Below are 16013 nucleotides of genomic sequence, written 5' to 3' on the forward strand. Positions count from 1 at the left end.
CTGTGATATACTAGTTTTCTTATGCCCATACTGGTAGCATTGTACAATACATGATGCTTCATTTGTTGTTGTTTCTATCTGTTGTATGTGTATCTTCATCTAGTTTTGTTTGAGCCGAGTATTTCTCCTTGCCTGTGAGTGTATTTGATGTGGGTGATACGCTGTCTGCTTATATTCCTACAGTATAGTGGCTGTGCTTGCCATTTGTTCTTGTGTTAGGTTTGGTTTGCTGTTTGGTGTTTTTGAGATTTTGTGGTCTTCATTGATGGCATTTGTGTGTAATTTGACTGTTGATGTATCTTGTGTGTCGTGTTGGTCATTTTTGTTTTCTTTCTTCAGCGTATCTGGGCTGTGTATGCTGCCTTTGTATATAAAACATATTGGTTTTATTTTGTTTTTACATTTTGTCATGTCATACTCTTTTTTGTTTTCTGCATTTTCATGTTGTGTGCTAGTGGTCTGTGTATTCTTTTGACTCATTTGATCTTTCTCGTTGTTATGCGGATGTGTTGTGTGTGTACTACTACGGCGTCATATGTCATTCTTTGTGTGACTCGAATGCATCTTACTTTTGCTTTGTCTCTCTATTTTGTGTAAATTTCTATGCGTTACTTGATTTACACTATCATCTACTTCCTCAGCTCTCAACAGTGTTACGTAATGGAATGTTGCCCACTGAAAGAGTTCATGTTTGATTTGCCTAGCTAAGTAATAGTTCATGGCTCCTTGTGTGCATGCATCATTAATGTAATCTGTCATGTGAAAGTATTTTTCTTCCACGATGTTACCCATAAGGAAAAGTGAGTCTTCATTGTGCTCAGAGTCTATTGTTTGTGATAGACCTAAGTGTTGTCTCCAGACTACTGTGCACATCCATCCTCTTCTTTCTGTGGTGGGTGACTTGTATTTCCTCCCATAGCTGTTCTGGACTGTCTCAGTAATGGCAGAGTGGGATGTTGCCCCATCTGTTTCATATTCTGTTATATTATTAAACATTTTATAGTGAGTCATAGTCAGTTCTTTCTATTGGTCTCTCATACATTTGTCTGTATGTAGGGAAATCTGGTCCACTGGCTTAATTGCATGTTCTGCTGTGGTATTTGCATGGTATACAGCCTATAGTGATATCTTCTGTGCAGTCAGCCATTTTGTTACCAGGCTTTGCACATTTACTGCACACTTGCTCTTTGTCACACCATTCTTTTGGGTGACCATACCCCAACAGTTGAAGCATTTCTGAACTACCGCAAACTCTTTAATACTAAGTGATTCAAACTGGATTCAAATTTTGTCGCTTTGTAATAATTTCTGGTGAACTCTTGGGCTGATTTCAATTACGTTATTTCCCCGTTTGTTTTCCCCTTGGACCAGTTTTGAACTTGATTGTTACCTCTTCTATGAATTGTTCTTTAGACATATGGTTGCTAAGATTAATTTCGTGCAGTTCCTCCAAGATGTTATCATCCGGTAATGTTGTAGGAATGTTACACACTGCCAAGAGCGGCCACAACTGGCGCCGTTCTTCACACCTGATGTGTTTTAGGTTTTCTGTTTTTGCTATAACTTTTCTTTTGTCTTCCAGAGTTTCTGTTTCCAAACTTACCTTATTGACTGTTGTTCTGATTACTTTGACCTCAATTTTGTCGTCTCTTGGATTTGAGACCTTGGTAATTGTGTATCTAATTGTGTTTGCATTTTGGTTACTTCCATATTTGAAGAACAGTATGCTGGTTTGTTTTGCTTTAGTCTATAGAGTGCTATCCTCTACCTTGCTTTTTGGTTTTCATACATTAGCTCTTGCAGTGACTGCCACAAATGACAGAGCAGGAGGTTTGGTTCCTGTACACAATTTACTATTTTCAGCTTTTACGTCTGCTATTTCGGCCTCCAGATACTGTACGCGATCTAGTGCATCCGAGTCTTTTGCGGTGGCTAGTTCTCTCTGTAACCGGTCATTTTCTGTTCACAGTACTTCATTCTGTCCGTAAAGTTTCACCTGTCCTAGAGCCAAGACTCATATTTTGTTCTTAATTGGTGCAGGTATAACCAATGACTCTCTCTTGTCTGTAAGTGTTGTCTATAACTCTTTCAGTATCTCATCTACAGCCGCCTTCATTCATGTTTCCCTGGTTCTCCCTTTAGGTGTAAGATTCCCCCAAGAGTGTCTTCATGTCAGGGTATCATCTAGAGCGTTCATGCGGCCTCCAGTGGGGGTACAATTCACATCAGTGATGTTCCCAGCTGCAGGTGTCAGCTTTGCCAATTTTCGTCACTCCTCGTGTTCATGTTGTTAACACAAACAAGGAGCTACTGGTCGCTTTGGAACCAAGTTCACACGTCCTATGTATTTCTCATCGGGAGATTTTAGGAGATTGCTGCAGGTTTCCATTGCTAAAAGTTTGTTATTACACTTTGGTAACAGCTACATTACTTAAAACAGTCTCCATATACACTGAAGCACCAAAGAAACTGGTATAGGCATGCATATTCAAATACAGAGGTATGTAAACAAGCAGAATACGGCACTGCAGTTGGCAATGCACATCTAAGACAACAACTGTCTGGCACAGTTGTTACATCAGTTACTGCTGCTACAATGGCATGTTATCAAGATTTAAGTGGGTTTGAACATGGTCCTATAGCCAGTGTGCGAGTGATTGCAAACAGCATCTCCGAGGTAGCAATGAAATGGGGATTTTCCCGTACGACCATTTCACGAGTGTACCGAGAATATCAGGAATCCAGTAAAACGTCAAATCTCCAACATTGCTGCAACTGGAAAAAGATCCTGCAAGAATGGGACCAATGCCGACTGAAGAAAATCATTCAATGTAATAGAAGTGCAACCCTTCTGCAAATTGCTGCAGATTTCAATGCTGGGCCATCAACAAGTGTCAGCATGTGAACCATTCAACGAAACATCATTGACATGGGCTTTCTGAGTTGAAGGCCCACTCGTGTGCCCTCGATGACTGCACGACAGAAAGCCTCTGCTCTTCACATGGGCCCGTCAACACAGACATTGGACTGTTGATGACTGGAACATGTTGCCTGGTCGGATGAGTCTCGTTTCAAATTGTTTCGAGCAGATGGACATGTATGGGTATGGAGACAACCTCATGAATCCATGGACCTTGCATGTCAGCAGAGAACTGTTCAAGCGGGTTGAGGCTCCGTAATGGTGTGGGGCAGTTGGAGTGATATGGGACTCCTGATACATCTAGATACAACTCAGACAGGTGACACGTACGTAAGCATCCTGTCTGATCACCTGCATCCATTCATGTGGACTGTGCATTCCAACTGGACTTGGGAAATTCAAACAGGACAATGTGACACCCCACACGTCCAGAATTTGTACAGAGTGGCTTCAGGAACACTTCTGCTGGCCACCCGGGGTGTCTTGCAACATGCTGTTCAGAAGAGATCTCCATCCCCCTTGTACTCTTATGCAATTATGGACAGCCCTGCAGGATTCATGGTGTCAGTTCCCTCCAGTACTACTTCAGACATTAGTCGAGTCCATGCTACATCATGTTGCGGAGCTTCTGTGTGCTCGCTGGGGCCCTAAACAATATTAGGCAGGTGTACAGGTTTCTTTGGCTCTTCAGTGTAGTTATAAATTACCACACCCTCAATGTTTCTCGCAGTCACTAAAAGACAGTCTATTTCTAGTTTGCCTGTAGCATAAAACCAGATCGCTTAGGGCAAAAACTAGTCACATGCCAGTTGGATGGCACTTTGCGGCCTACTTTGCATGTTGTTACTCACATGCACGTGTCAACACTGTTACTGCTGACACGTCTGATGTTTCTGCAGTTGCTAACATCACAGGCCACATATGCCACAGAATCGATGGCCTCGGTGGCCAGTGGTGTCGGCTGGTACGCTGGTGCTGCTGCTGATGTAGGCTAGCTGACATTTCGCAATCCAAATCAATGCTCCATGCTATGACCCGGGCCGCGGAGAATGACTGTTACACGTAGGCAAAAAGCACAAAAAGTATTTGCACATCTTTTGTGACCACAATTTTATCTGTACAGGTCACACTCACTCACAGTGGTACTGATGGCACTACCTACACTCGCTAACCGAATGCGATCGTTAGTGGATCCCGTTTTCCACCGTAAATGCGTAGTACAATTCGAGTGGACATTAACCCATTAACAACACAGCAGCCAAGAGAGTGCACCTCACACACTTCATTCAAGCTGTCAGAACCCATATTGGATGTATGTTTGGGGATCAATGGATTGGTTGAGGTCGCTGTTCAAGGCAACCTTGATTGCCGGACCTCAAGTAATTGGCCTTCTACCTGTGGGGCCATCTGAAGATGCGGTGTAGTCACCGGACAATGTAGTGGTGAGGCTATATGCAGCGTGTGGGATAGCTTGCACCATGCCCGATTAACTTTGAGCGAGTGTGGGAGTCACTGATACCCAGATGCCAGGCATGCTGTGATGCTGGAGGCAGGCATTTTGAGCACATACGCACTGAAAGACCTGAGTCGAAACAAGGCCCCAGGAGTAGACAACATTCCATTAGAACTACTGACAGCCTTGGGAGAGCCAGTCCTGACAAAACTCTACCATCTGGTGAGCAAGATGTATGAGACAGGCGAAATACCTTCAGACTTCAAGTAGAATATAATAATTCCAATCCCAAAGAAAGCAGGTGTTGACAGATGTGAAAATTATCGAACTATCAGCTTAATAAGTCACGGCTGCAAAATACTAACGCGAATTCTTTACAGACGAATGGAAAAACTAGTAGAAGCCGACCTCGGGGAAGATCAGTTTGGATTCCGTAGAAATATCGGAACACGTGAGGCAATACTGACCCTATGACTTATCTTAGAAGAAAGATTAAGGAAAGGCAAACCTACGTTTCTAGCATTTGTAGACTTAGAGAAAGCTTTTGACAATGTTGACTGGAATACTCTCTTTCAAATTCGGAAGGTGGCAGGGGTAAAATACAGGGAGCGAAAAGCTATTTACAATTTGTACAGAAACCAGATGGCAGTTATAAGAGTCGAGGGACATCAAAGGGAAGCAGTGGTTGGGAAGGGAGTGAGACAGGGTTGTAGCCTCTCCCCGATGTTATTCAATCTCTTTATTGAGCAAGCAGTGAAGGAATCAAAAGAAAAATTCAGGGTAGGTATTAAAATCCATGGAGAAGAAAAAAAAAACTTTGAGGTTCGCCGATGGCATTGTAATTCTATCAGAGACAGCAAAGGACTTGGAAGAGCAGTTGAACGGAATGGACAGTGTCTTGAAAGGAGGGTATAAGATGAACATCAACAAAAGCAAAACGAGGATAATGGAATGTAGTCGAATTAAGTCGGGTGATGCTGAGGGAATTAGATTAGGAAATGAGACACTTAAAGTAGTAAAGGAGTTTTGCTATTTGGGGAGCAAAATAACTGATGATGGTCGAAGTAGAGAGGATATAAAATGTAGACTGGCAATGGCAAGGAAAGCATTTCTGAAGAAGAGAAATTTGTTAACATCGAGTATAGATTTAAGTGTCAGGAAGTCGTTTCTGAAAATATTTGTATGGAGTGTAGCCATGTATGGAAGTGAAACATGGACAATAAATAGTTTGGACAAGAAGAGAATAGAAGCTTTCGAAATGTGGTGCTACAGAAGAATGCTGAAGATTAGATGGGTAGATCACATAACTAATGAGGAAGTACTGAATGGGATTGGGGAGAAGAGAAGTTTGTGGCACAACTTGACTATAAGAAGGGATCGGTTGGTAGGACATGCTCTGAGGCATCAAGGGATCACCAATTTGGTATTGGAGGGCAGCGTGGAGGGTAAAAATTGTAGAGGGAGACCAAGTGATGAATACACCAAACAGGTACAGAAGGAAGTAGGTTGCAGTAGGTACTGGGAGATGAAGAAGCTTGCACAGGATAGAGTAGCATGGAGAGCTGCATCAAACCAGTCTCAGGACTGAAGACCACAACAACAACTACTCTAATTGTATTTAATTCGTAAGTGGCGAAAGCATTGTTGCAAGGAGTACCCACGATTCGATAAACTGAAGAGTCTCAATTGCAATGGAACATTTAATTTTTTACATTTGTTTCACATGTTCTTTACTTTGTACAATGTATTTGAATTTCTTGTACCAATGGAATAAATGGTAATGTACGTTCCTTATTGCCACACATTCCAGTGGAGTAGACGGTGATGGCTGCTGAGGAGGCCAAGACTTGTCTCTGTAATTTCGATGTTTTTATTCTCTGTCTGTTACACCCTGTATACTATGTCACAAAACTTGGAGATTGCCTAGAGTGTCCTGGGAGACAATACACTGTGGAAAAAGAAGCCCATGTCCAACACCATCAGCCACGATGGCAACAGAGCACCGCATTCGTAGGAGCCAAGGCTTGTCTGTGCAGCAGCTAGTTTCATCTGCTCCATTGGTGATCATGGCAGTCTGTCACAATCACCGAATATTAAAAACCACAGATCTCGACCTGCCCTCAGTCTGTTCCTATTCAACATCATGCTTGCTGCCGGAGGGTGGGGCTGGAATGGATGCGTAGTGGAGGGCGTTGGTGCCTATAACTTAACACACACTGGAACATTGTTGGATAACCTTTCCGGTCATGAGTTCGTATTCCCACTTTGTTCCTCACAATACCAACATCCCCTCTAAGTTTGTCAATGTAAATTTGAAACACCCTGCATATGCATGGTGTCTGTTCTGTCGGACATGTGCTTATGTTGGTTTTGTTTTGTCGCCATTTCTGGACACTATCTCACTTGAATGCCCTCTTTGCCACTTCTAACATCTGAGATTTTGAAATCTCATTCACTGCTGGCATTTGTTTGTTGAACTGTATACTATTATGCCTTGCATGTCCTTTCCTTGTGAAGTTCAAGTTTCTGTGTCCTTTTCTCTCTTTCTATTGAGGCAAAGCATCTCACATCACAAAAGCTACTGCAAGCATCTGTTAGATCTATAACTTGTGGGCTTTATTATCCTTCTTGAGATTATGATTGTCTCAACAGCTGGATAAGCATTGGCTTTTTATGCATATCCTGCATTGAGCAGTTTTAATACGGTTTGCCACAGTGATGTTATGCTAGTGTGCTCTACAACAGACATATATTTGTGTTGATGACTGCCAAAACACATGACGTCATATACCAGCAGTATGCCTGAAGGATTGGCAACTCTCGAGTGGAGAGGCATCGCATACATACGTATCTCCAAGGCGGTGTCTCGCAGGACTTGGCCACCGACAACAGTCGTATTGAAACAGGGAGATGGTGGGGAAAATGTCACCGGAGGTCCTCCTCACTGGGGATGTATTCTGCTCCGCTGAGTTATTTGCATGGAAATAGATCCACAAGTGTACCTCCGTGCAATGGCTATTTATAACAGTGCTGTTCCACTCTTTGGCAGTTCTCTGACAATGCTTTGGACCACCTCAAGTGCTGGATAATCCTAGACTTTCAGTCACAGCCTGGTAGGAGCCAGCACTGCAAGACTTTGAACCTCTCCAACTTCATCCCCAAGAAGCATCTTCGGCCAGCTTCTGCCAAGTACACTGTACTTCCTTCCTGTGGGGAAACTACGTTAGGTTAGTCTCTATGTCCTATCATCTTAATTCCCTTTGTTGTTTTCCAGCGGCCCACCTGATAGAAGATGGAGGAAGTTTTGTATTAATTTTTGTGAGAACAATTTTTTGTTTTGCCAGTTCCTGTTGTTTTGTTAATAATCTGTTCCCTTTTTGATCTGGAGTGTGTCTCTTAGGCATCTCACTATTTGACATATAGCAGTAAATATCCCTCTAGCAAATTCTGTTTAAAACAGCAGAGCGAAACAGCACAGTGCCAAAGAATCATTGTTTTCCTAAGACACCTCTGAAAAATTACGTGAAGTTTTCTTCACGGAAACCATAACTGATTCTTTGCGCTATTTTAATTATATTGAGACAAGTGATTCATTTCCAGTGATGGTACTTTTGACAATGGGTCACACATACTTCACTCCCCTTCCCAAACCACAAAAAAAGGCATTTGCCAGTTGAGAACCCCGAGTTGAACAAAATGGCGACTAATAAATAAATTGTTGGAATGATAATTGATCTATGCTGAGTGTATATGTAAGTTAGAAAGAGACTAATGGGGCTGGTATCACAATTTGCTTTGCAGTTGAAGTAAATTATTTTAGCACAGAAAATGTGTAGTGGTAATATTGTGTAGAAGCAGCAATAGATAACGGTTAGAATCTGTAAAACCCATTCTTCTCTCCTGGTTACTATTCATTCTTGATCTGTACCGTGAACTGTATTTCTCTGTATGACGTAGCATTGCTTTTATGTTGTCCTCATTGAGTGCGCATTGAAGGACCCGAAACCATTAGTTGTAGTGTGCACCTTAGTATTGCAAGAAGTAGTAGCTGGGGCTCTGCTGTTCACTGACAAGCCATTGCTGAAGTTAAGGTTTCTCTGATGAACATTCTTCATTGAATTTGAAGTAAAATAGTGCAGATGCTACTTTCAACTACAGTTTTCATACAGTGCTGCTTCAGCACTTGGGAGTGAAGACAGACGATAAATGTGTGATGCTACTAAACAACATTAGCTTTTTTCGAACTCTTCCTTTTATTCGTTTTTGTTTCATCTTATTTTTGTTCTTCTCCATTCCATCTAGCGTATCTTAATCATCCAAGCCTTTATTTCTTTTCATTCTTATATATTGTTGCCAGTAACTAAGTCTTATGAGCACTTTTTTAGGACAGATCTTTTGAAAGTATTATAGTGGGACATTAACTTTCGAAAATCTTGTAAACCAAACAGTTCTTGCAAATAATAAACAAACAAATTTTTCTTTATTTATTTTGTTTATAATTTTAAAGCAACTAACTGTTTGGGCTGTTGGGACTTTTATTTATGCTGAACTAAGCCACCAGAGATTGTGCTGACCTGGGGCTTTTATTATGTTGAACTGAACAACCATAGGTATGACAAGTAGTTTCTCACTCTATTTTTACCTTGTCACTTTTGGCTTCTGGCAGAATACAACAGAAACAAGATTATGTATGTAGGAAATTGCTTAGGCTACCATCATCACAGACACAATCAATTTTGTAGAAAATTATTGTGGAATAAGGACCCAGTTCAAGGTTGGAAACAGCCATATACTATTACACTACAACAGTTTGTTCCTTAGTAATGCAAATAGGTTCATTTCTTCTTTGACAAGGTAGTTGTCAGAATGGTTAGGGAAATTTTAATACAACATTGAAGTGTGGTGGTAAGCCTGCTGAAAGCAGATAACTTTGTTTTTATTTTTTCACTAAATTTTTATGTTTTTCTGTTTGTCCAACTAGTTTCAGAACTGAGGGAGGCAAACAATTGAAGATCGTATTAGTCACAACCACATGTAACTTTATGGAATTTCATTCTAAGATTATAATTTCAACACTTATATGTAAGTATATATTGAGGAGTCCAATTTTACAGTGAATATACTCAACAGTTACTTATTTAGCTAATGCATATTACATTTTATACCATGTGTTGTGCCTGGTTCAAAAATTGTCTTTAATAATTGGAATCCAAACATTCAACATCAGGTTCTGGCTTGCCAATTGTCATAAGTATTTTCTCTGTGAATCATTAAATAAAAACTTTTACTTGTATTTTGTCTTTATTGTAATTTACATCATTTATTTAGAAACATTACAAAATATGTACATATATGATTGTTTAGTACATTATTAATACATGATATACATAATATACACATTGTGTACTAATACACCTGTTTACAAAGGCACATAATCTTTGGAATCTTTCAGAAGTAAAACAATAATATCTGTTTGGCACTTACAAACTATACTACTTCATTGATTAACAGTCTTGAATGATAAGGTATCACTGTGAAATAATGAAAGATCATCCAGAAATAAAATATATGATTTTCAAAGTTCACAGAGATTTGTCTATAAAAGGAAACCTTATGAGTGGCTAGTTATGCTTAAAGCATCTGGTCACTTTTTCACTCATGTATTTAATTACACAGAGAATGTGAAGTAATTGGAAAATAAAGTGGTCTGTGTAATTTCTATCAGTATACATGGCGAAGAAAAAGTAATACTGATGGGCAGTTTATTTATGATTATACAAGTATGTCATAATCTCAGATATGAAGAGATACCATATGTAATGGTACTTGGTAAATCAAGATGTTTGCGAAACAAATCGTATAAGCTTTTGTAATGTCAGTAGGATGAGTGGATTTCACAGTATTGATGTTCATTTATGTTGCAGTTGCTCCCAAAATGCGATGCTAGATTGCAAAGTCTTTGCCCTAGGCTTTTCGTTCAGAGACGGCATTGAAACTGATATAGTCTTCTGTTCCACTTGCAGTTCATTTGGAGGTGAGGATGAGAGGAAGCTGCTGTCATCTGAAGTGTATCCAGGTGTTGAGTCATCCTCCTGTCTAATCACACTGTTCCTCTGAATGCTTCTCGGTGGAAACTGGCTCGAATCATGTCCATGAGTGTACAAGTTTCGATCCATCTGCGCTGGCAAGTTTCGTTTGAGGCCTTCACGAAACTCCCTGGAGATACTCCTTGCTGTCAGGCTGTGTACCTATGTTCATTTTCATTGTTAGGTAATTTGACAAAGACTAGTCTCTTGTGATAAAATAACACAGTTGTATAAGCATGAATTAAAAAATTCTTCCAGACTTGGAGTGCAGTGAGATGTATGCTACAAATGTAAATTTGCACAATCAGTTTATATGCTTGTCTTATCAGTGCACACATTAGAATTACTACCGTCAAAAATGGAAAAACTGATTGTTGTTAGAACAATAGAGCTTCCCATAACTTACTTACCATCTAATCAACCTATATTACGTAAAATTCTTTTCTTTTCTTCTCATTCATTCATCATGTTCTGTAAATTCCACCATGAAGAAGAAATTAAGGGATGTGGAGCTAGTTGAGATGTACATTTAAAAAAAAATCATAGAAACATAATCTGTACACCTTATCAACAACAAACTATCACTTTAATTCGTAATACTATCTGTGCTTATGTCAGACAAATTTAACCTAACAAGTTATAAGGAAAGCAGATAATGTACCTTGAAAAAAGCTGCTGCTGCTGCTTAGGTTATATTAAATAGCTATTCTTTATTTTCTATTGAAAGTCTAGTATTTACCTGATTACATTAGTATTTGTCAAAGAAATTAGTTACTTATATCTGTAACAAAAGAAATCTGTCTACAACACACTAGTGCCTGTTGTGGAGCTTTACAGTGAACACTGATATTTGTCATGTAGCTAGTAGTAATTTTCAGTCCTTGAAGTTTGATAATCATTGAATTTATAGGAGTGGCTAAGTTTCTTTCGAACTGGCAGGGATTCCACAGGATGGGAAGTTCTTGTACACATTTGCATGTTCTTGGATGCTGATTTGATAATCTGAAATATATATGTGTGTGTGTAGGGAGGGGCAATATACCAAGTAATTATTTTTGTGATGGTGATTCATCTATTTTTTTTAGTGATGGAAAATACTCAGCTACAAATTTTCTGCCACATTCATTTTCTTTTGCCTTTCTCTCTCCCTTGCCCCCTTTTTCCTTCCTCGTATTTCTCTAAGACAAAAGGGCCCCTCAATATATGTCTGATCAAGTTTATTTTCCCTCTTTTTATTACATCCAGTTCTTGTCTTTGCTCTTCTCAGTACCTCCCCATTTTTCACTCTATCCCTGCAACTTTTTGTTGCCATTCTCCACCATATTCACATCTCAAAAGCCTCTAGTATTGCTTTGTCTTACTTCCTCAATGTCCATATTTCAACACCATACAGGACACTCCATACGAAAGATTTTATGGGACTTTTTCTCAAATCTTTGTCCATGAAAATTCTCCTTTTCTTGCAAAATGCTCATTTTGTCATTGTTTTCCTGGTTTTAATATCTGTTCTGCTCTTCCATTCGGTTTCTACCATGTTTTCTACGCATTTACAGTTTTGCACATGTTCTAATATTTCTCCATTCAGCATTATCTTAACATTTTTATTTCCTCCTATTGCCATTACTTTTGATTTCTTTGTACAGATTATCATTCCATAAATCTTTCCTTTAGCTTCGATGATACCTACTATATCCTGTAATTCTTTTTCATCTGTTACTACAAGGACCATGTCATCTGCAAACCTCAAACAATACATTCTTCTTCTTCTTCTTCTTCTTCTTCTTCTTCCTCCTCCTCCTCCAATTTTTGCCTCCTTATCATCCAGTGGGCAATGGGCAGTCATATTTTCTAACCACTGACTCAAGAGTGTTGGCAATAGACAGAAGCGTTTTCTTAGTCCATTTCCTAGTTCTGCCCAGTTGGTACTTTTCCTCTCGCTCTCACTGATACTTTTTGGTTCAAATATAATGAATTTATAACTCTCCCTGTTTTCCAGTCAACTCTCGTTTCCTTCATTATAGTTGCAAGCTTATCCCAAGCTACATTATCAAATGAATTTCTCCTGTATAAAACACATAAACACATATATAGCTCTCTTCCCTTTTCAATAAACTACTCCCCCAAAATTTGCAAGAGTCCTACTGTATCTCTTGTGCCTGTATTATGTTTAAAGCCAAGTTCTCTTCAGCCAAATTCTCCTCCATTACTTTTTCCAATCTGTTATTAATGGTTCTTAACTTTACTGCATGTCAAAAGAGTCAAACTGTCTTGCACTACCTGCAATTTGTGACATTTTCTATTACTGTCGCTATTGTTATATTGCCTTTCCTTTTTGTTTTAACAAGAGCACTGTTCATTCACCCATACATGAAATGGCGCTGATGGCCAAGCAGTTTAGCACTCAACAATATTAAATCCATCCATCCATCGGATATTTGTTTCTTTGCTATTGGAATCATTACCATTGTCTGAAAGTCCTCTGGTCATTCACCACTGCCAAGGTAAGTAACTTCTGGAACTGTCTCAGACTTTTATAGTTCCCTTTCGTTAATTTTACTTTTGACCCAGTTACATATTCATCTACACATCACAATTTCAATACACAGGGAACTCCTCACAGATGTTGAATTAATCAATGGGAAGCACTGCTGCAAACTGTTCCTATGTTGTACAAAACTATAAATTATCAGTAAAGGTTGCTTTATGTTATGACAATTATAGGTTCTAGCTTGTATGTATGTGCATATGTATTTAACTGGGGACCAGAAATGACAGAGAGGCTTTGCCCCTGCCGTAGCCCACAGTGGTACACAGCCCCAACAACAGGCCACAGCTATCCAACTCTCCCTACCACCGCCCCACTCAGAACCTAGGGTTATTATTATGCGGTTCGGCCCCCAGGGGGAACCCCCCCCCCCCAAGGAATGTCTCATTCCAGACAAGTGTAACCCCAATGTTTGCATGGTAGAGTAATTATGGTGTATGTGTACATGGAGACAGTGTTTGTGCAGCAATCGCTGACATAGTGTAACTGAGGCAAAATAAGGGGAACCAGCTCACATTTGCTGAGGGCAGATGGAAAACCGCCTTAAAAACCAATCACAGGCTGGCCTGCACACCGGATCTCGACACTAATCCACTGGGCAGATTCATGCCGAACCGGCACACCTTTCCGCTTGGGAAGCAGTGTGTTGGACTGCAGGGCTAGCCGAGCGGGCTAGGTACTAGCTTACTTATTTTATTCTTAAAGTAGTTACACAATAACACTTTACTCTAAAAACAGAAAACAGCTGCTTCGAAAAGAAGTGCTGCTTTTCCAGTTATAGCCTATCGACATCAACATAAATACCCTGCAATTCACAATTAAGCACCTGGCAGAGGGAATTGTGTACTTTATGTTTATTGAAGTATACGATTACTATTGAGAATGTTGGTTTATTTTATTGTGAATTTAATAACCCACACAACTGATAGGCATTGACAACTCCTGAAACCAGATAGTTTTATTACACACAGAATCTGGATTCAGAGTTACATGTCTGCTATTTAAAATTCTGCCTGTACATCAGTACTTTGTAAAACATCATATGTTGAATGTCTACAACAGATCTAGTTATTTTATCAGTCACCTAGACAGTGTAGCAGAAAAGAATAAAAAATAGAATTTTGAAAACAGCTTGGTTTTTTAAACTGCTGTTAGAAGTGCTCTTGCTTCTTGAACAGGGGGAAACAAGTTACATGGTTCCAATAACATAGCCTCATAGCTTACAGGTACTGTAATGAACTGTATTCTCTTTCATCCACTGGGGATACAGAAATGTGACCCACATGCTTTTATGTAGGAATGTTGCAAATGGTCTTAACTAATTACTCTACATAGAGGGAGAGCAGTTAACCAACAACATACACGCAAAGTACAATACTTATTTGTGCAAGACTTTTGGGAGAAATACTATGAGAGGAGAGTATTTTTATCAATAGGAGGAATTTCTTGTGAAGAAATAGTTCATTAAGAGTGAAAGCAACTGACTTAGAGGCACCAAAGGCATAGATTGAGTAGTCAGCTGAATAGAAATTGATAAGAAATCCAAAATTCAAAAAAACATAGGCTGGGGAGGGGGCCAGGGTATGGGTGGGCAGGAAGTTGGTAGTAGGTAGGTCACTCAAAGAAAGTGCAAGATGGACCAAGTAAAATTGTCCCAGGAAGTACTTACAGTAAGACTCTAACAGTGTTTTATTGTGTTCAAACTCTTTTTGGTTAGTTAAGATTTTAATTCATAGAGAGCTCATTTTGCCACTAAGGGTTGTATTGCAGATATTTATGGATGTTTTTCCAAAACACTTCCAGTCTTAAGCTCTTGCACGAACAGTTCTGCACACAGAGACATTTTTCACAAATTGTGCTTTGCAGAACATGCAAAAAAAACACTGTTTTATCATGAGCACTATTTTGTGTTGCATTCAACTGGTCACTAAACACTTCTGTTCCTCTCACTCACTCACTTGAATGTAATAACACAGTACTTTGGACAGAGATGTGTGTGTGCAATGTCAGGTCAACCGATTAGTGCACTGAAGTTATGGTTGCAAGCATTTTCTGTGATGGGCGGTACTCCTGTTCATGAACAAGGGCCAATTCCATGTCAGGCTTATCAATATTTTATTTTTCCCACCCTGTATGCACTTTTCAATCAGTTGCCACTGTCTACTTTACTACTCCTCCCAACCATCTCCTGTCAGATTTTTAATATTTCCTTTGTTAATATTTTAAGTACCAAGTATCTGCATTTCTTTTGCTACCAGAATGACTTCAACAATATTTCTACTAGGTGCACTGAATGAAAATCCTTTCTCTATGTGGGTAATACTCATAAACCAGGAAACTAACCCAAGAGAACTTGATTACATTAGTAGCTAAATTATGTAGCTTGTCTTATTGTGAAAATGTCTATGCTAATGGTATGAAGTGATTCAAAGTGAGATGGAATGAATACATAAAATCAGTAACAGATAAGGAAGGAAGGAAGATTAGACTTTAATGTCCAGTTGACAATGAGATCAGTAAAGACAGAGCACAAACTTGGATTATGAAAGGACAAGGAAGGAAATTGGCTGTGCCCTTTTCAATGGAACCACCCCATTATTTGCCTGTAGGAGTTTAGAGAAATCACAGAAAACCAAAATCTGGAGGAAAACTAAAATATGGATGGCTGAACATGGATCTGAACCATCAAGCACCCAAATGCAAGTCCAATAATAGAGAAGATGAATGGGAGGCTTACATTCATTGGGAGTACTCTGGATAAGATTGGTACATGTGTTAAACTGCATACAAGACACTAATGCAACCTGTTCTAGAGGTGTGCTGCACCACTTAGTAACTGTATCAAGTAAGTACAATGGCCAGATATTGGACAGATCAGAGATCCACTACCCAAATTGTAACACACCAGTATGGTTCATATGAAAGTGTATTGGTATATAAATGAGTATTATTTTCATGAGGTGATGATTTACAGCTTCAAGTTATGCCAAGTTTTTTGCCACAAATATA

General features: G+C 39.4%; 1 protein-coding gene across 1 annotated transcript in view; it reads right to left on the reverse strand.

Moving 5' to 3' along the window:
- Positions 1-9701: 9701 nt before the first annotated feature.
- LOC124616423 overlaps positions 9702-16013 on the reverse strand; it is a 394706-nt gene continuing 388394 nt past the window's right edge. The window contains exon 22 of the mRNA XM_047144730.1: positions 9702-10621. Within this exon, the coding sequence (XP_047000686.1) occupies positions 10283-10621 (339 nt within the window). The 3' untranslated portion in view covers positions 9702-10282. The remainder of the gene's footprint in view (positions 10622-16013) is intronic.

Source organism: Schistocerca americana, chromosome 5 (assembly GCF_021461395.2).
Source record: "Schistocerca americana isolate TAMUIC-IGC-003095 chromosome 5, iqSchAmer2.1, whole genome shotgun sequence".
Classification (NCBI taxonomy): Eukaryota; Metazoa; Arthropoda; class Insecta; order Orthoptera; family Acrididae; genus Schistocerca; species Schistocerca americana.